This window comes from Oryza glaberrima, chromosome 3 (genome assembly GCF_000147395.1).
Source record: "Oryza glaberrima chromosome 3, OglaRS2, whole genome shotgun sequence".
Lineage (NCBI taxonomy): Eukaryota > Viridiplantae > Streptophyta > Magnoliopsida > Poales > Poaceae > Oryza > Oryza glaberrima.
This window is the reverse complement of record NC_068328.1, coordinates 30,136,006-30,155,944: the sequence shown is the minus strand read 5'-3', so window position 1 is coordinate 30,155,944 and position 19,939 is coordinate 30,136,006. Positions and strand designations below refer to the sequence as shown.

The 19,939-nt window shown below is 47.7% G+C and overlaps 2 protein-coding genes across 2 annotated transcripts; both read right to left on the bottom strand.

Moving 5' to 3' along the window:
• Positions 1–224: 224 nt before the first annotated feature.
• Positions 225–2,654, bottom strand: LOC127766421 (pentatricopeptide repeat-containing protein At3g22670, mitochondrial-like). The gene has a single exon (XM_052291465.1). It carries the CDS (start codon positions 2,037–2,039, stop codon positions 375–377), a length of 1,665 nt encoding a protein of 554 aa, XP_052147425.1. The 5' UTR covers positions 2,040–2,654; the 3' UTR covers positions 225–374.
• A 13,327-nt stretch (positions 2,655–15,981) lies between these two features.
• LOC127766434 (uncharacterized) lies at positions 15,982–16,774 on the bottom strand. Its single transcript, XM_052291476.1, has 2 exons — positions 16,312–16,774; positions 15,982–16,055 (listed from the first exon to the last, which is right to left on the bottom strand). Exons 1-2 carry the CDS (start codon positions 16,772–16,774, stop codon positions 15,982–15,984), a joined length of 537 nt encoding a protein of 178 aa, XP_052147436.1.
• Between the last annotated feature and the right edge of the window lie 3,165 nt (positions 16,775–19,939).

The following is a 19,939-nucleotide window of genomic DNA, read 5'->3' as shown; positions in this document are numbered from 1 at the left end:
TGAAAAATTTAGCAACATTTAAAACACTAAATTAGTTTCATTGAATCTAACATTGAGTATATTTTGGTAATATGTTTGTTTTGTGTTGAAAATACTACTATATTTGTAAAAATTTAGTCAAGTTTAAAGAAGTTTGACTAGAAAAAAAAAAGTCAAAACGTTTTATAATATGATACGGAGGGAGTATGTAACATAGCAGTAACTGTAACAATTGAAAAGTAGGATAGTTACTGAATCACAGTCGCATTTGCATAAACATTCCAATGAGCAGTACATATTAAGTTTGCATAAACATTCCAATGAGCAGTATATTAAGATTCATGACCACAGGTGTTGTACAACACAGCACAATGTTGTCCACCATCAGTGACCTCTCATTGAAAGGACTCCATATGCTTCAGATTTGTTACCTGCGTCCTGAGAACTTGAATCTTTTTGTACACTGACTGCAGATTCCTCTTCTCAAGCTTCTCCATCACAAGATCAAATGTCTCCTGCTTTGGAGCAAAACCCTTTGACACCATTTCCTCCAAGAACAGGCAAGACTGGGCAACCTTCCCATTTCTGCACAGCCAGCTTACCAACAAGGTGTAAGTGCTGAAATCAGGGCTAATGTCCTTTCTAAACATATGGCACACTAGGAACAGAAGTATCTTTACCCACTGTCTTTTACAGCACAGCTTCAGCAATGGCGTGTATGTCTTTATGTCTGGCTTGCATGACTGCTCCTCCATCTTAACCAGAAGCTTCAGGGCATTCTCTGCCTGAGAGTGGTCACAAGCAGCAGAAATCAAGGTGTTGAAGGTAGTGACGTTAGGGGCGATTCCAGTTGTGCGCATTTCTTCAACCACAGAGTATGCATCTTCCAACCTCCCAGCTCTGCCAAGTATGTAGATCAGGGAGTTGTAGAAGGAAGCATCTGGAGCAACACCATCTTCCTTCAACTTGTCAAAGGTATCCAAAGCTTCTCGCGTTCTCCCAGCCTTCCCCAGTGCATGCATCAAAATGGTATATGTAACAACATTTGGGGGACACCGCCTCTTGCGCATCTCGTCCAAGAGAGCGTAAACCGTCTGAAAATCTTTCTCCATGCAGTATGCTTCTACCAGGCTGGTATAAGTCACCACTGAAGGACTGAATCCATGCTGCTTCATCTCCTCCATTGTTTCTAGAGCTTCCTTCAGCATCCTTGCCTTACACCAACCATGCACGAGAGTATTGAAGCTGTTCTCGTCTGGAGGTATTGTTCCCCTCAGCTCTTGGAAGACGCCTCTTGCGCGCTTCACGCTCCTCTCCTTGCACAGTGTGTCCAGGAGCACATTCATGGCCTTTGTATCCTTCACAACTCCAAACCGATCCATCTTATGGAAGGCGTCGATGGCCTCGGTCCATCGACTTGCCCCAGCAAGCCTTCTCATCACCTTTGTCATCGTCATGAGCGACATCAAGCCTCCAACCTCAACCATCTGATTGATCAAACCCCACATCAGATCAAACTGCTTGAACTTCCCCAGTATATCTACCATCAAGTCATATGAATCGGCACAATGGCAGTACCCTCCCTGAGTGCCAACCCACATGAAGAACCCGAATGCCGCCACCCAATCATTGCTGAACCTCGTCAGGATCTTGTCAACAAGGCGGCCAGTGACCCTTACAGAGCAGCAGTCCATGGCTATCATAATGGCCTCAGGAGACGCGAAACGAGCACTAAGGATCCTGCTGACCTCATCGATGTCGGCCTCGAACTCAGCATCCTCATGGGAGGCAGTTGCAGGAAAGCCAGGGCGGATCGACAGCGACCTGGAGGCGCTGCTCTGGCTTCTTCGCTCATCCGAGACGTTGGGTTCAGTCGGGAGCACAAAAATGTCGTCCTCCTCGTCATCCAAGCCGGCGCATGAGCCATCGTCCTTGGGGTTCCTGAACCAGTCGGGGAGGTCGAACCCGGTGGTAGAGAAGCGTGTCACGGAGAGCCTGCCGCCGCTATGAGACACGAACTTGAGAGACGGAGGGAAAAGAATTCGGCCGCACCGGCGCATAACCTCTCTCTGGCTTGGAGGAGACCAGGTGGGCAAATCGTCGAACACCTCGCGTGCGCGGCCAAACAACACCTCTCTGAATCCTCTCTCTCTCTCTCTCTCTCTCTGCCGCCCCGGCGGCCGGCGCGACCTCAAGTGCGGGCAAAGACTACAGCTCGGGAGGTGATGAGATCGAGCTTACTCGATGCGTGTGAATGGCAGCGGCGCGCGCAGAAGGTGGAGGTGGAGATTGGGGAGAAACGAAGCGGGAGAGGAGGGGGGCGCGAACCGCGAATAGGCGGCGTCTTCGCCCAAACGCGCCCATGTCCGGATCGTGCGGCCCAGTGGGAAGCGCATAAGACGACGGCGAAGGGGCGCGCGGTCGCCGGCCGAGTAGATGGATGCACGGGGACGCGATATGTCGCCGGACCTCACCGGCGCCGATCCGGGAAGGCGAAAGTGGGACCTCGCCGGCGCGAAGAGGCGAGGGAGGAAGGAGAACTTGGAGGCGGCGGCGACACGGCGGTGGGATCTCCGACCTCGCCTCGCCGGAGCTCAGCTCACCGGAGGCGGACGGAGCGGGAGAAAGAGGGAACCAGGAGAGGAGACGGGAAAGCGCGAGCCGCGAGGTAATGGGCTGGGCTGGTATGGGCTGGGTCTTAAAGCCGCAAAACCATCATGGCCCAGGTAAAATAGGCCCGAACATAACCAAATATGGGCCAACACGTAAGCTGCAACGCCGGTCGGACCCAACTAGAATGAGCAGCCCATCAATATCTGCAAGCCCAACATAGCTCGTTTTAAAGTAGAAAATTTGAGATAAAGGTGGAGTATTCCCCTTCCCTTCGCGTAAAAAAAAAAGTCTCCCGTCTCGTCTCCTCCGCTCCTTGCGCCATCTCGCAGCTGAACAGGGGTGGGGCGCCGATCTCCATCTGGCGATAAGCTCAGTGGAGGGGAGGGGATCCTGATGAGCATCTACATACTCTTTTTTTTTTTTGAAACGTAAAGAGGGACTTTATTAATGACCGAAATGTGGGTTACATTCTTGGTTCAATAGCTCAAGAATTTCTGCTGGGGCACAGAGTCTCCATTCCAGATAGTTTCCTGAGCTAAGAGCCATCTGAGCTAGAGTATGGGCTACTTTGTTTGAGTCCCTATTTATATGGGCCACTTTCACTGCTTGCAATCCTTGCATCGCTGCTTTCGCCTCCATAATTACTCCTTCCCACACTGATCTTGATGAATGCTTCGTTTTCAGTCTTGCTACCACCTCTGCATTGTCTGTTTCCAAGATAACAGGCATATGTATCCATTGCAACGCACACCGGATACCTTCAAGGCTTGCCAATGCCTCTGCCTGTTCTGCAGAGCTACACGGATGCAGTGTTTTGCATGCCGCTAGCAGGATGAGACCTCTGCAATCTCGTATTACTATTCCTGCACTCGCTTCCCCAGTTTCCATCCTGAACCCGGCATCAACATTAATTTTCGCCGCTCCATCAGGTGGCGCTATCCATCCGCTGCTCTGCTTTTCTGCCATGTGCTTCTCCTTCTGACCTTCACTGTACATTGGCTTCTTTCCTTTTATGTCATCAGGCATTTGTCGGTTTGGGAGCAGTACCTCCTCATAACTAGTGAGAAAACTCACTGAGCCTGCTATCGAGCATCTCCCATCACCATGGATCAGGTCATTTCGCAGATACCAAGCTCGCCATAGCATGTACATAATGTGAGTTCTTTGCTCTTCGTTTACACCATCTAACAGAATCAACAACCAATCCGGTCCTGTCCATAAAAATTTGTCTTCCCCAGGCAAGTGCCAAACTGCTCGCAGGGCTTCTCTTAACGCTCTAGCTTTAGTGCATTCAACAGTTGCATGGTAACTATTTTCTCCCTTCATTCCATAGACTGGGCAGGTCCCATTCATTTCAATTTTCCTTCTTCTTTTATTCTCCCAAGTTGGCAATTTGTCTTGGGCCAGCTTCCAGATAAAGATTTTTACTTTGGCCTGCACCTTTGCATTCCATACTCTGCTCCAAATCTTCCTTTCACCTGATGTAGCAATGCTAGAAGAGGATTGAACTACACCTTTCCCTGATAGGTTCCAAGCCAACTTGTAAGCACTCTTCATAGTAAATAGACCTGACTTCTCATGGTGCCATGCTGGGAAGTCATCCATTTGATGGTTTGGAAGTCTGATTTTCAGAACCTCATTCGCATCTTCCTCTTTGAGAACATGTCGGACTAGTGTCTCGTTCCAACATCTGTTCTCTTCATTAATGAGCTCATTGACATAGATAAGTCTATTTCTTCCCTTCTTTTCCAGGACATTGATATGCTCCCCATGTGGAACCCATTTGTGTCGCCAAATCTTTATGTTATGGCCATTGCCGACCCTCCATATGGTACCTTGTTTGAGGAGGTCCAGACCATGTTGGATTTCTTTCCAAACTGACGATGACACTGTTGGGAAGGCAGTGTCCACAAGATTTCCATTGGGGTAATATTTCGCCTTGAACACTCTCGCACACAAGCTGTCCGGGGAGGTGAGCAGCCTCCAAGCTTGTCTAGCTAGAAGTGCTTGATTGAAGCACTTCATATCCCTAAAACAAAGACCACCATGAGATTTGGGATATAAGATCTTTTCCCATGCTATCCAGTGGACCTTCCTTTCCCCATTATCATGTCCTCACCAGAAGTTGCGAACCATCCTGGTATAATCATCGCAGAATTTATCTGTCATCTTGAAGACCCCCATAATATAAGTAGGCAACGCTTGTGCCACACTTTTGATCAGTACTTCTTTTGCCCCTGACGACATATATTTTTCATTCCAATCCGACATCCTTTTAGATAACTTATCATTTATCGGTTGGAACTGTTCTGCTTTCATCCTTCCATCTGGTGTTGGCAACCCTAGATATTTCTCCTCAAAGGTTGAACTATGCACCTGCAAGGCACTCTTTATCTCATCTTGACGTTCTTGTGGACAGAATTCACTAAACAGCAGAGAGCACTTGCTAGGATTGATAAGTTGCCCAGTGCTATTTTCATAAAGATTGAGAGCTTCTTTTATTCTTCTAGCTTGCTCGACCTCCGGTTTGAAGAATAGAAGACTGTCATCCGCGAACAACAGATGCGAAATTCCTGGTGCTACCCGGCAAATCCTGATAGGCTGGATGAGGCCATCTGTTTTGTATCTTTCCAAGATATTTGATAGACCATCTACAATCAAGAGGAATAGGTATGGACTCAATGGATCCCCTTGCCGGAGTCCCCTCGTTGGAGCAAAAGGATCAAGCAATTCTCCATTAAAACGCACACTGTAACGAACTGAGGTTACACATACCATGATCCATCTCCTCCATTTGTCACAAAAGCCCAGTCTCTCCATCACACCATTCAGGAATTCCCAATCAACTCGGTCATATGCCTTTGAAAGGTCTAACTTTAGGGCACAAAAGTTTTGGTTCTCCCGTTTACAATTCTTAATAGAATGAAAGCATTCAAAAGCTATTAGAGCATTATCAGTAATGAGTCGCCCTGGAATAAAAGCACTCTGAGCTTCCGATATTATCTCTTGTAACATAGGTCTCATTCTGTTAACTAGGCATTTGGCCACCACCTTAAAAACCACATTGCATAAGCTGATCGGTCTGAAATCCTTCATATCCTCCGCCAAGTTCTTCTTTGGAATCATAACTATCACTGTATCATTTACACCTTCTTGCATTACTTCATCCTCGAAAAAATTCCTCACAGCTGCTATCACTTCGCCCTTTAGCAGACCCCAGTTTCTTTGGAGGAATCTGGCCGGAAATCCATCCGGTCCTGGGGCTTTTAGCGGACCTATTTGGAACAAAGCATCACTTATTTCTTCATCTGTAAAGGGCTTAATCAGATCCGCGTTCATTTGCTCACTTATCTTCTCATGGAACATATTGAGCAAGTTTACCGGGTTCAAGTTATCATCCTTGGTGTATAGCTGCTGAAAAAAACTTCGACTTATTTCCTTCATCTCCTTCTTGTTCATTGTCGTCGATCCATCATTCTTCTTTAGCTTTTTGATCTTGTTTTTCTTAGCTCTCCAGGAAGCTTTTAGGTGAAAGTACCATGTATTTCGATCACCTTCTTTCAGCCACGTGATCCGTGAGTGCTGTTTCCACCATATTTCCTCCCTGTGTAACATCTCTTCTAACTCCTTCTTCACACTATGGACCTCGTTATCAGTGTCCAGCAGTCCTATGTTTCTCAATTCTCCTAGCTTCTCCCGTAAATCCTTGATTTTCTTCCGTACATTCCCTATCTTGTCTTTGCTCCAGCTGACAAGCTTGGTCATAGTGACCTTCATCTTATCATTAATATCACCCAAGGTAGATGCATCAGCACCCATCGTCCACGCTTCCTGGATTACCTCAGGTAGTGATGACTCTCTCTCCCATACTTCTTCATATCTCATAATCTTCATTTGTCTTGCCAATGTTGTTTCCTCTCTTTCGAGAAGCAAAGGTGCATGATCTGAACTTGGAGTAGTTAAATGTGTAATGACAGCCTGCGGAAAGCGCGAGCTCCAGGCAGGAGAAGCTACTCCTCGATCAAGCCTCACTTTAACATTGCGGCCCTCCCTTTGCATATCACAAAATGTCCATGGGGCACCCCGGAAACCTATATCATGAAGATCGCATTCCGATAAGACCTTTATAAAGTCTCTCATCTGTGATTCAGATCTTTTCCTGTGAGATTTATGCTCAGTCTGCCACATTGCTTCATTAAAATCACCTATCATCAACCACGGGTCTCCTGAATTTGATCTGATTCTCCTTAACAAGCTCCACATTAGATGCCGGTCCTGGGCTCTTGGCTCCCCATAGACAAATGTTGCTCGCCATGTGCAGCAATCCAGCTCCGTGATCAGAACATCTATGTGTCGAGAATTGTAAGATTTGAGAACCACATTCATACTTTCATCCCAGAATAATGCGAGCCCACCTCCTTTCCCTACTCCATTTACTGTGAAACATCTTCGCAACCCAATACGCCATTTCAGGTTTTGCACCATATATTGGTCTTGTCTAGTTTCCGCAAGGAAAACTATTTTCGGACGATGTGTCTGTACCAAACAGACTAGGTCATGAACTGTCCGAGGTCGTCCAAGTCCCCGGCAGTTCCAACTTAGGATACACATTAGGCCCGGCGGTGCTCCTCCGAGGAGCCCGCCGATGTTGCCAAGTCGCTATTATTTTCCCCTTCATTCTTGTCCCCTCCTTTCTATTCATCTCTCTCTCTCCCACCGGGAATACTTGCGTTAACCCTAGCTTCTCTTCTATAGTTGGAATAAACTATTCTCTTATTTTTAGAGCTTTAACCTTAATACAAGTACTCCCTCCGTTTAAAAAAAATCCAATTCTAAGTATAAATTAAGTATTTATACACAGATGTTTCCAGGTACATACCCAAAATTGAGTATTTTTCCCCATGTCCCAAGTTGATCCTACCCTGATTTGAAACACACAATGTTAGAATATATATATATATATATATATATATATATATATATATATATATATATATATATATATATATGAATAGAATGTCACGTCTTATTGAATCTATCATACATGCAGTTAATCCCGATGAATTGGTTAAAAATATTAGTTTGGTAGCATCATAGAAAAAAAAACATAGGAATTCCGAGAAAAAAAATAAAAGATGAGGTCTATCAACTTTCTAAAATTCCTTTAAATTTTTTTATGAAATGAACTATCCCATAAGAAACTCAAAAGGATTTTGGGAAAGCTATTCCTTTGTTTAAAAAAACATGTAGAACTGTTTTCCAGAAGATTTCTTTAATCCCCCAAATTTCCCCATTTCTCCTCTGTTTTAAAGGAAACTCAATTTTTGCCTTTTTCTTGTATCTTATGAACAATGCATATGCTTCATATCATATTAGTTCAAGTTCATGGCCAGATTATTGCCTTTTTTTTTACCATGAAACGGTTAATAGTTATTTTAGCTTTACTTAGTTCTTCCCTTTTTACCGTGCAACGGGCAGATGGAGCTAAGTTGATTCTAACTAACATGGTGGGCCGCGTAGATTACGCGGCTAGCATATTTTATTATTAAAACATATTAAAATAACAACATAGTTTTAAATTTTGTACTAATTTTATCAAATTACCAATGTATAATATTCGTATTAAATTTTAATTATTTCTAAATTGTATTCCTATATGGATTCTAGACTCATTTTTCAATATTTTTTATTTTTTAATTCTGAATTTTTATTGTTTATAAATTATATTCCTATATTTCTAATTTTTAAATTAAAAATTTTAGTTATTTCTAAATTATACTCCTATATGTACATTAGACTCCTATTTCAATATTCCATTTTTTATTCTAAATTTTCGTTATTAGTAAATTGTATTTCCATATGGACTCTAGGCTATTCTTCCAATATTCCTTTTTTTATTCTAAATTTTCATTATTTTAAATTGTATTTCTATGTGGATTCTAAACTCATATTTTAATATTCTTTATTTTATTTAATTTCGAATTTCAGTTACTTCTAAGTTGTATTTCTATATAGACTCTATACTCTTCTTTCAATATTTTTTAAATTTAGAATTTTAGTTATTTATAAATTGTATTTCTATATGGACTCTATACTCTACTTTTAATTTTACTAGAAAAATGCCCATGTGTTGCAACGGGTGAAGACTATTTTAATCTTATTATTGTTGTACGGTATAGGAGCCGCAATTAGGGTCCAATCGTCTCAAGTTAGCATGCAAGTTGTTTAAATAGATTTCTTATACGACTCATGTATTTTCAAAAACGAACAAAATTAAAATCGATTCAAACACGCATCTGTATTTCCATTTGTATGTCCAAAAGCGATTAAACTTAAAAACTGATTCAAACACGGATGCCGTACCAAAAGTACCGGCAAAAACATCTTCAATTTTTATAATAGTAGAGATTAATTTTAGTCCAAATTTTATTTAATTCTAAATTTTTATATGGACCCTATACTCTTCTTCTAATATTTATTATTTCTTTTATTCCGAATTTATATTATTTCTTAATTATATTCTTATATGGTCTCTTATACTCTTCTTCTAATATTATTTATTTTTTAATTCCAAATTTCGGTTATTTTTATATGGAATCTATACTCTTCTTTTTAATTTCGAATTTTAGTTATTTATAAATTGCATTTCTATATGGACTCTACCCTCTACTTTTATTTTTTCATATTTTTAATTTCTAATTTAATTTTCATTAGTTCTAAATTGTATACTAGTATGGACTCTAGTCTCCCCTCTAATATTTCATATTTTTTAATTTCAAATTCCAACTTGTATTTCTATACGGACTCTAATACTCTATACTCTTCTTTTAATATTCTTTTTTAATTTCGAATTTTATTTATTTTTAAATTGTATTTCTATATGGACTCTAACCTCTACTTTTAATTTTCTTATTTTTAATTTCGAATTTTATTAGTTCTAAATTGTATGCTGGTGCGGACCCTGGTGTCCTCTTCTAATATTTCATATTTTTTAATTCTAAATTTCTGCTAATTTTATATTATATTTATATATAGATTATGTTTTTACATTACTTTAATAAGTTAATAGATTTTTGTTTGATTTGAATCAGGTCGGTCTAGCAAGCTACAAGGTGATGCCTCGAGTTGGGGATCGGACAGCGCTATCGGCAGTTAGAGTCGGTGCCGAGCTGATATATCTTTCTTGCATCACCGCGGGAAAATATCTTCACCTCGTGAGACCACGGGGGGTTCGTAGAGTGGCGCGTCTAGTACTGTTTTTCGTAGGATCACTTTGTCACGACATTAGCTTTTATCATTTAGTACTTGATACAATTAATTGGCCTAATGCACGGCCTGACCGGAGGGATTACGATAGGTTACCTCTGCTTTATTTGATTTTTGACTAAATTAAACAACTAGTGAAGGAGAATCTTAAAGCTTATATCTTGTTATCTGATTACAGACGTTTAATGTTGTTTATCTCCATTTATTATTGTTGTTCCAGGCTTCTGTCTTGTTATTCAATTGTAAACGTCTAATATTGTTGCTCTGTTTTTTTTAATTATTCGCTTACTATAGAAAGAGTCCGTGTGGAATTTGTTCTAGGAGAAAAGTAATGCATCCATCCAACGTCACTGAGGAAAAAAAAAAGGTAATGGTCTGTCCAATGTTGTTCCGTCGATCGATGGCATGTGTTATTACCAAGGGACTTTTTACTTAAAAGGTTTCGTTGCGCACAGATAAAAAAAAAAATACTACCTTCGGTTTTAAATTGCCGCTGATTTTTTAAGATACGTTTGATCATTTGTCTTATAAAAAATATGTAATTATTATTTATTTTATTGTGATTATATTTGTACAAAAATTTAGAACAATTCAAATGGTAAAAATTAATAACATTAAAAAGAAGGGGAGGTAGTACTTTTTATGTTTACGCTTCATATGATTCACTTGATCGATCAGAGCGCTTGAAAATCCTGGAGCAAAAAACAAACACAGCCTGAAAAGAAACTCATTACGAAATCGTTGGATTACTGTCTTATTTGCACTTCACTTGTTGAAAATCCCAAATCATTGAGCATTAAACAATTCATTTTGGTCAGATGGCATGCTTAAAATAGTTAGCAAGCGTATAATAATGCACATGTTGACATGGCGTCACGTGCACGTCAACTAAAAGTGATCTTGGCTGTTATAATGCACGTGTTGACATGGTGAGCAGTGAGAATTTTTTTAAATTTTTTAGACTTTTTATTTTTTAATTTTATTAATAGACCAAACTAAAAGGTATTTTTCAAATTTGAACCTTTTGGTCACGACAGCTCACCTGACATGGCTAAATAACTATGTCATGTCAGGTGTAACTGGTGTGGTAGTGTTGTTTGGCCACGCCAGCCTCGACGGGACAGTTGGTTAAGTGATTCAACTAGGGACAATAAGGTATATTCAAATCAACAGAAGGGCTCAGGATGTAGAGAGTGGCATGGTTCCAAAATTAGCTGATTTATAATGGCATGTTTGCAATTCAACAAATAGTAGTAGCATTTATCAAAAGTGGTAAAGTTTTTTTTTTTTTTGGAAAAGTGGTAAAGTTATAATAGCATAGATCCAATTAACCCTATCTGATATTGGGGATATCATACAGATTCGATGTAAAGTTGAGGGATGGTATCTGAACTTATTTTTTTTCCGAGCTACCAAGGCGATTAGGGCGCGGACAGTCGGACAGAGGAGACATGGCCTGGGAGCCTGGGAGGATCCCAAGCAAGTAAACGGACCGCGTAGAAGAGCTTGGGGCTGGGAGGAAAAGAAGGCCGCGCAGGGCAGGGCAAGGAAAGAGCAGGTACAGTGGGCTAAGGGCAGTCCCAACCCTCCACTTAGGATGGTGTCTATGGTATTAACCACATTGCCATGTAGGACTTTTAAGCTTATGTGGCACTATATTAATTAAGAGAGAGAGAGTGAAGAGAGAAAGAAACTAGGTCTCATACAAGACACAGCTTCAACACGAGAACCTATGCACTAGACACTATCAAGTTTTACATTGGGAGAGAATAGTGTCTTCATAATAGATGAAGAATAAATATGATTGGTAGAGAAAAGAGATGATATATTTATTAATGGTATACTTTAAGAAACCATGAGTTGTAGAGTGTAGTTTCTATTGTGATGTCTTATTGACATGGCACCATAGACACTGCTTATGGACACTATGGGTTGGGACTGCCCTAAGAGAAGACAGCCTGTTCAGCACAGTATCTTTTTGTATTTTCGAGTGGGAATTTTGGGAAAAGATCGATCTGAACGGATTTGGATTTGGATTAAAAAAAATGAATAGGAATCAAAGTTAAAATCTCATTGAGTGTTTGAATTTGAATTTTTGTAGGGAAGGGAAAGGATTTGAATATCTAAACTGGACTCTTTTTTCCCCTTGGAACATACTCCTAAACCTATATATACGTACGTATGCACACTCATTCATATCAATACACATCCTAAACCTATAAGCTCTCCCAAGAAACTGAACCAGTATAAATTAGCAAACTCATCATAGGCAATTATTATTATTATTATTATTATTATTATTATTGGAGTACGGAGAAGGGATTTAAATTTAAATCTTTTTGGTAATCCTCTAAACAGCAGTTGAGCAACGACGAATCCTTGATCACAGTGTAAATTCGTTGCGCGCGTCAACTTCATTGAGTACGTGCGTGACCGAAGTGAAATTAATACGTGCGTGCCGTGATTCAGACGTGATTAATTTATCGGAAGTAACCAAGTTGGACCGAACATGTTTTACGTTAAAATTGTTTGTTCGAGAGTTCAGTAGGAATACAAGTCGTCACCTCTCTTCTTTGAGGCGTTGCGTGTGTTTGCATGCAGCCAGAGAGTCGTCAATTGTTCACGACATGACTACATGTGCACTGAGTTTGTTCGTGCGTGGTTTGCTTGGACGGAGGATGGCATGTCATTTGTTATCGTGGCCTCGATCGTACTATCGTTAGCCAACATTCGCATTTCCTTTTCAGGTGAATAGGAGTACAGAAAGCAGAGACTTAAAATTCACTTCTATTATCCAACGTCTCCAAGTCGCAACTTGGGTGCGACCGTGCGAGTGCGATTGCACCGGAAAAGAATTTGGTGGAGACCGCGCGCGCAGCCAAATCACATGTCCTCTGCTCCACCACGGATTTATCGACATGTGGATAACGTATCAATCGGACGGGCCGACGGGGTGCTCCGATGGGCTCCAGGGCTCCAGGCTCAGCCGAGCGAGAGCGATCGGGAATAAGTTCACTTTGACTCCTTTAAAAGTAACTCGAATCTAATCCATGACCCTAAATCACAAAACCGAATATCTCGACCCATGAACTATTGAAATCGGTGCAATTTGACTCCCTAGACGATTTTAGAGAGCGGTTTTGCTGACGTGACACCTACGTGGCGGTATTGACCGGGTCTTCTTTACATGTGGTGTTGACGTGGCATTAGAATTAAAAAATATACGTGGGGCCCATTAGTCATTCACACAAAAAGAAATATGGGCCACTAACATGTGGGGCCCACGAGTCAGTCCCCTGTCTCCTTCCTTCTTCCTCCTCCCTCTCTCCCTTCTCTCTCTTTCTCTCCCCTTCTTCTTCCCCTTCGGGCGGTGGCGCGTGGCAGCAAGCAAGCCCGTAGCGGCGGTGGCAAAGGAAGCGGTGAAGGACGGCGGGAGCAGGCCGACGGCGGGAAGGGAGTTGGGCGGCGAGCGGGGGAGGAGGTAGGCGGCGCGGCTCACCGCGAAGAGCAGGGCGATGTGGTCGCGACGGCGGGGATCCCAGCGAGCCGCACAGACAAGGGGTAGCGGTGGCGCAGCGGTGCGAGGGCGGAGGCGGAGCACACGGCTGGCTTGCACGCCATGGCGGTGGTGGCGGCCGTCGATCCGCCCGCCGCGCCGTCCTTCTTCGCCTCCGCCGCTCCGGCTCCCCGCACGAACACGGCGCCGCCCTTCTTGAGCTCGAGGAAGGCGAAGGAGCCCTTCCCCTGCTCCCACTCGGTCTTGACCCACGCGCCCATAATGACGTGCTTGCCGGATGCAGGTGCGGATGGTGGCGGGCTCCAGATTGTCAGAGAGGGAGGCCGTGGCCATGCAGCCGCAGCGGCATATTCACCCATGGGGGAGGGAAGGGATGGATAAGATGCGTTTGCGGGCGATGGCGGGCTCTAGGTCGTCAGAGAGAGAGACCGTGACCATGGCGGCTACCGCGACATCTTCGGCTATGGGATAAGTGAGGGTTTGTGAGGAGCCGGACGTGTCGGGCGGTCGGCGGTGCTGTTCATTCTGGTGGTGCGGGGATGAGGCGTGACAGCTCCGCCGCTCTCTCGCCGCGGCGCTCTGCATGGCCTGGTTGTGGTGGTGTTGGTGGCGCTCGTTGTTGCCGCTGCTCGTCGCGCCGCCCTTCTTCGCCTCCGCCGCTCCGACTCCCAGCACGAAAACTGCGTCAGGCAGCTCCCGTCGATGCTGCTGCAGCATTGGTGGCGGTGGTGGCGGCATGGGGATGAAAGAGTCACCAGCTCCGGCGGCGGCGCCTACAGGACAGCACCGGCGCGGCGGAACTCGCCGTCGACGACGCATTCGGGCGGCCTCTTGTCGGTGCGTAGGTCGGCGCCGGGTAGCGGGGCGAGGACGTTCTCGAGGGCCGCAGCGCCGTGGGTGGGTGGGTCGTAGACGAAGGCTAGTAACACGTCAGTGAATGACAAATGGGTCCGTTCTATAATTTTTAATTTTAATGCTACGTAAGCGCCCCGTCAAACGCCACGTGTGATGAAGACCCGGTCAATACCGCCACGTAGGCGTCACGTCAGCAAACCGCTCTCCAAAACCGTCTAGGGAGTCAAATTACACTGGTTTGAATAGTTCGGGGGTTCGAGATATCCGATTTATGGTTTAGGGTTATGAATTAGATTTAGGTCACTTTTAAGAGAGTCAAAGTGAACTTATTCCGAGCGATCGATCTGTGCGCGTGCGGCTGTTGGCTCTAGAGGCTCGATCTTGGCCCGCGCGGCTCGATCCCGTCACCGCCGCGACCGACGGAGGATGGACGCCTCCGAATCCACATTCATTGGCCTCCTGCGGCTCGCGGGCACCGTCCGCGTCGTCGTGGCGACGCGCTGGCGAGGGAAGCTCGAGCTCTTGTTTCTTGTAGATGAGACGGGTGTGCACGCGGCGACCGAAGTAGTAGCTGCTAGCCTGTGCGTGCTGCGTGTCGTTGTGCCCGTCCCGTGTGCTGTACCTGTACTCGTCTGAAAATCAAATTTCAAAATCACGATCCTCCAGAGCCCGCCAGCCGCACGGGAGCCGAGCGGAGCGCGGCGCCCCGTCCGATCGATACGTTATATATCCATGCGTCAATAATCTAGCGCGGGTCTGCAGAGGACAGGGTTTGCACCGAGTCTACACTCTACACCAAATTATTTTCCCGATTGCACGGTTGCAAAAAGAAAAAGCAAAGCGTCCGCGCTCAAAAACCTTAACGAGGCCCCTGCTCGCTGCGGAAGCTGCGCCTGCATGCCGACACCGGCTGGATCCCCTGCTCTCGCTTCACCTCGTCCCAGAACGATAACCCCTCGACGCGCACCGGTCACGCCCACTGCAGCGCGCGCGGGGATCGTTGCTCTGGCTCCGGTCGCCATGGGTACCACCAAGTGTACATAGAGTGCCACTCGCCGTGGTACTCTGCGCATGAATGCATGGTGCGTGTAAACGGAGATGGGGGCGGAACACATATATAGCAGAGCACACGGTAACTGGTTCGTGGCGAGAGAGTGCGGAAGGAGACTGCCGTGGACACGGCACGTCGACTGAATGACTTCATGGAAACGACAGTTTTAGCCTTTGACATCAAAATGCCATTTCATCCAGCGAGCTGTGGGCAACACCGGGATTTGTAATGGCGGGCGAATTCGACGCAGAGATCGCGTTGCGACATGACTGTGCAGTGCTTGGGCGCGGCTGGTCAGTGCAACCCGCACAAAATGCAAAGACGCGACCGATCTCACTCAGCTCGATCGCTGAGGTCGAACAATTCAGCAGTTTAATCCAAAAAAAAAAAATCACCGAGAACACCACCAATCCGGAACGGCGGATGACATAAGCAGAAACAAAAAACACAGAGCGTTTCAAACGAAAAACATAGCAGGGACAACTTCCAGTAGCAAAAATCGCACTTCCTGCACCGCGACATCACATCACAATGAATCAGCATGTTTTACAACTATGCTAATAGATGATCCGGACGAGTGTCCCAAGGGCCTGTGAACTTTGAGCGAGATACCGATCATGGTTGCTGTTGCTGAGGCGGAGGAGCTGCGCCAGCAAGGAAACCGGCAACCGGGGGCTGTACGAGAGCTGGAGGCGGGAGGTTATCGCCGGCGGCGGGCGGGGGTGCGTGCGCGTCCAGGGCGGCGTCTGCTGCCTGTATCCGGTGGCTCAGCTGCTGCATGAATATCCGCTGGTTAACAATCAAAGTCTGAACAAATTCCAAACAAATGGAATCCATCTGAACTACCTACGAATTGAAAGGGAAATTCAAACAGCAAATCACGGCGAACAAATCCCGGCGAATAGACACGGCGAACAAATCTCGAAAACACATAACCGATTCGTGGCGAACAGACACCAATTCGATCCAAACTCAGCAACCACAAAATCAGGATTCAGGAGGTGTTGGAGAGGGAGACGGGATTGCGTACCGATCACAGCAGCAGCCTCCGGGATGTCGTCGAGGAGCTGGAGGAGCCCAGGTGGTGGCGCCTGCGTCGGGGGGGCACGGGTCGACACCACGTACTGCGGCGGCTGCGCCTGACGAGGACGAGAAACTGGGCGACGCCGCCTGTAGTGGTAGTAAGCAGCCGCACAGGCACAGGCGATGCCGAGTACAGTCGTCGCTACGGCCACAATCAAACTCCAGGGAAAGGCGCCGGCCACCGCGCCCCCCGTGCCGCCGGCAACCGGATCCGCCGCCGAGTCCTTCCTCTCCCCGAATTCGTCGTCCTCCCTCTTCCAGAGTAAGATCATAAGCCTCCTCACAAGCCTGTAGAGGAAACTAACGATATCCTGAACTTGCTCTCTAGTCATTTTCGACGCCGGCTTCTTCAAGCGATCGATGATTCCCATGGCCATGCGCCAGAATGCATGAATACGTGGAACGTCCATAAGGCAGACGCCGCGTTCGTCGTCCGGCGGCGGCGAAGAGAGGGTTGCGGCCACCACGGCGATGGCCGCGTCCGGGGGGGGGGGGGGGGGGGGGGAGCAATCGCTGGGCGTTGCGGAGGCCGAGGATCGCGTAGTCGATGGCGTTGCCGAAGGCGAGGAAGACCCTGCCACCGTCGTAGGCGCCGAAGTAGCGCGCGGCGCCACCTCGCGCGCGGTCCAGGAGCGGCCTGATCTCCGGCTGCGGAGCGACGGCGACGCGCCAGGAGTGGCAGACCTGGCCCATGTGGCGCCAATCGACGGGGGATGGGAGGAGCTCGTGGATGAGGCGCAATGTCTCGTGGCTGAGCGTCTCCATTGCTGAGGTGGAGAGGGGGGCGAGGCGAGCGGAGGAGAGATGGAATGCCACGAGGAGGCGCTGCGCTGGGGATATTCCTCTGCTTCTCGAAGCGGGAGGAGAAGATGGTGGTTTGGTTTGGAAGGAGGAGAGGTGGAGCAACCGATCTGCCTTGGGCCTTATTTATTGGCACGTAGGTTCCTCGCGAGGAATGTTAATGGGCTCGAATTTGAAACTTATCCGGCAAGATACTTGGGGAATTCTTATAGGGGATTAAGTTCATTTCAGGTCCCTTAACTTGACTGCGAGTTCGACTTACGTCCTTCAACCATATAACGGGTCCCTAGCTTCCCGCGAGGATAAGAGGAATGGGCTACCGTGAGCCTCCCTCTCCAGCCGCCACCCTTCTCCCTTCTCCCCACTGGTCAGCTACACAACTCTCCTGCCACCCGCCATCGTCAAGCCCCTACTCGCCGCACACCTCTCCCACTGACCTCTCCTGCCGACCGCCGCGAGCCTCTCTCACCGGAACAGTCACTCGTCGCCAGTCGCCTCTCCCGCTAGAACGAGTGCTCGTTGCCAGCTATCAAAGTGGACACGTGGAGAGAGATGAAAAGAGAAGGGAGAGAGTGAACTTAATTGATTTATCACGTTGACTAAGCGGCGCTGACCCGGTTCAAACTACCACGTCGGATAAAACCACCCACTATACTGTGTAAGGACCTATGTTGTACCTGTTTTGACATTTTAAAGATATATTGTATCTGGTTTTTTAGTAGGATGGAACTCGAATTCGTTGTCAAGTTAAGAGAGCTCACAATGAACTTATTCCATCTTATGGGCGATTAGCATCGGCCTTATAAGGAGCCCATGAGGCCATCAACGCGATGAAGAGCCCAAGTTAGAGATCGAATGACACGAGGAGGCACTGCACAAACTGAGAGAGATTAGAATTGGATAAGCCTAACTAACTAATTAACCAGCTTGTCCTGCAAGACAAGCACAAGACACGAGTACACGACTAGTAGCTCCTCCTTTTCTCCCTCTACATAAGCCGGCAAATTGAGATGGGAGCGCAGCGCACCATTTCCAATTCGCCTCGCCCGCACTGCACGTCGCCAGTTCGCCACCCGCTCCACAGCCGCCGCCGCCGCCGCCGCCATGGACTAATATGCACACGCGTTGCCGGCGGTGAACGAGCATGGCCACCCTCGCTGTTCCGGAGATCAATTTCAAGCAAGGCGATGCAACTCGTTTGATCCTCTATGTACGATCGGTGACCGCGAGGACCCTGTGGGTACGTTTCTCTCCTCGTCCTTGCCGCCGCCGCCGCCGGCGACCACGTGGGTGATCCTGGCATGCGTCCCGAGCGTGTCCTCTTCCGACGACGACTTCAACTTCTAGGCCGGAGACCACCTCGCCCGCCTTCGAGTGGCGCGATCCGCCGGGCGGCGGGCGCCTCCCTCCTTTAGATCTCTGTCTCCCCCGCGCCTCAGGACTTCTGCCTCGACCGCGACGATCACCCCTGTGTCGTCTCCGTCGACTCCGCGTCTCCGCCGGCCGACTCCTGCTCCGCAGCGCCCACGATTTCGGCCCCGGCGGCGTCGCGCTCGGCTTCGACCCTGCACCAAGCTGCGCCAACGATGGCGGCTACATCCTCTGCGACGCTTGGCTCCGCACGGCCTTCCTCTACCCGCCCTGCTTCGACGACTACCGGCTCCTCTGCGCCGGGAACGTCGGCATGATCCCCAGGACTGCAGCGGATGGCAAACACCGGATCCGTTTGGTGGCCGAGCTCCAGCCTGACATGCGCTTCGTGCCGCTCCCTGAGGGATGCAAGCTACCGCGTACTCCGGCGATGCGAACCCCCCAAGCCAAGTACCGGTGCGTGAACGTGAGCGACGGTGAGCTGACGTTCGTGCAGATCCACGACGACGCCGCCGGCGCGCCATCGATGATCATGATCAGCATGTGGACGCTGCAGTTCTGACGCGGGGGAGAAGTTGATTTGGTCGATCCGCCACGCCCACGGGGTGCGCATCAGCCAGATCTGGGACCACATGACACATATATACCGGAAGACCATGAATCCATGATGCTGCGGCGCGTTCTGGTGCTCGCGCTCGGTCACCCCAAGGAATCCGGCGTGGTTGGTGTTCTTCCAGATCACCTCGCGGAACTCGTGGATGTTCGCCGTCGACGCGTGGCCACCAGAAGCGTGCTCGCGTGCAAGAAGTAGTACACGATGCCGCAGCTGCCGACGGTGTACCACTCCTCTCGCTACGACGCTACGTCCGCGCCACATGGAGAAGATGATGAGAGTATGAGGCAGATGTGCGTATGCGGCGCTGTTCTTTGCTCCATGGCATGGCTGCATGCCAGTCACGTCGCATTCGCCATGCGCGCGCTATCCTGGAGCACCCCTCCACCGTCAGCTTGGCGTGCCCCCCCCCCCCTCCCCCCGGCGACGAGGTCCGGGCCGCTCAGCGCCGTTTGCACGCCCGCGGACCGCTAATGTCATGGCATGGCTTGGCGCCGCCCTCGGGTGTGCCCCCCAGCTGGCGAAGCAGGAGCCGCTCGACGGTCATCACCGCACGCGTCACCAGCTCGCTGGACCGCCTTTGCCGTCGTTCCGCTTGCTCATCGCCGGAGAGGAAGGGGATCGGGAGAGAAGGATCTGGGAGCTAGGGTTTTGCCCCTCTCGGCGCTTCATCCGACACGAGGACGATCGGGGCCGTCTATCAGATCGGACGGCTTAGATTCGCCCCGCGTCAGGCCGCCGCTGATTACTCAGCCCAATGGGCCACAGAAGTGCATCGGGTTGTCGCCGC

Bases quoted from the DNA above. Each gene is read 5' to 3' on its own strand.
- LOC127766434 (XM_052291476.1), bottom strand. From the start codon at position 16,774: ATGGACGTTCCACGTATTCATGCATTCTGGCGCATGGCCATGGGAATC. The intron at 16,056-16,311 runs GTACGCAATCCC...ATATTCATGCAG, and splicing joins GGAGGCTGCTGCTGTGATCG to CAGCTGAGCCACCGGATACA.
- LOC127766421 (XM_052291465.1), bottom strand. From the start codon at position 2,039: ATGCGCCGGTGCGGCCGAATTCTTTTCCCTCCGTCTCTCAAGTTCGTG.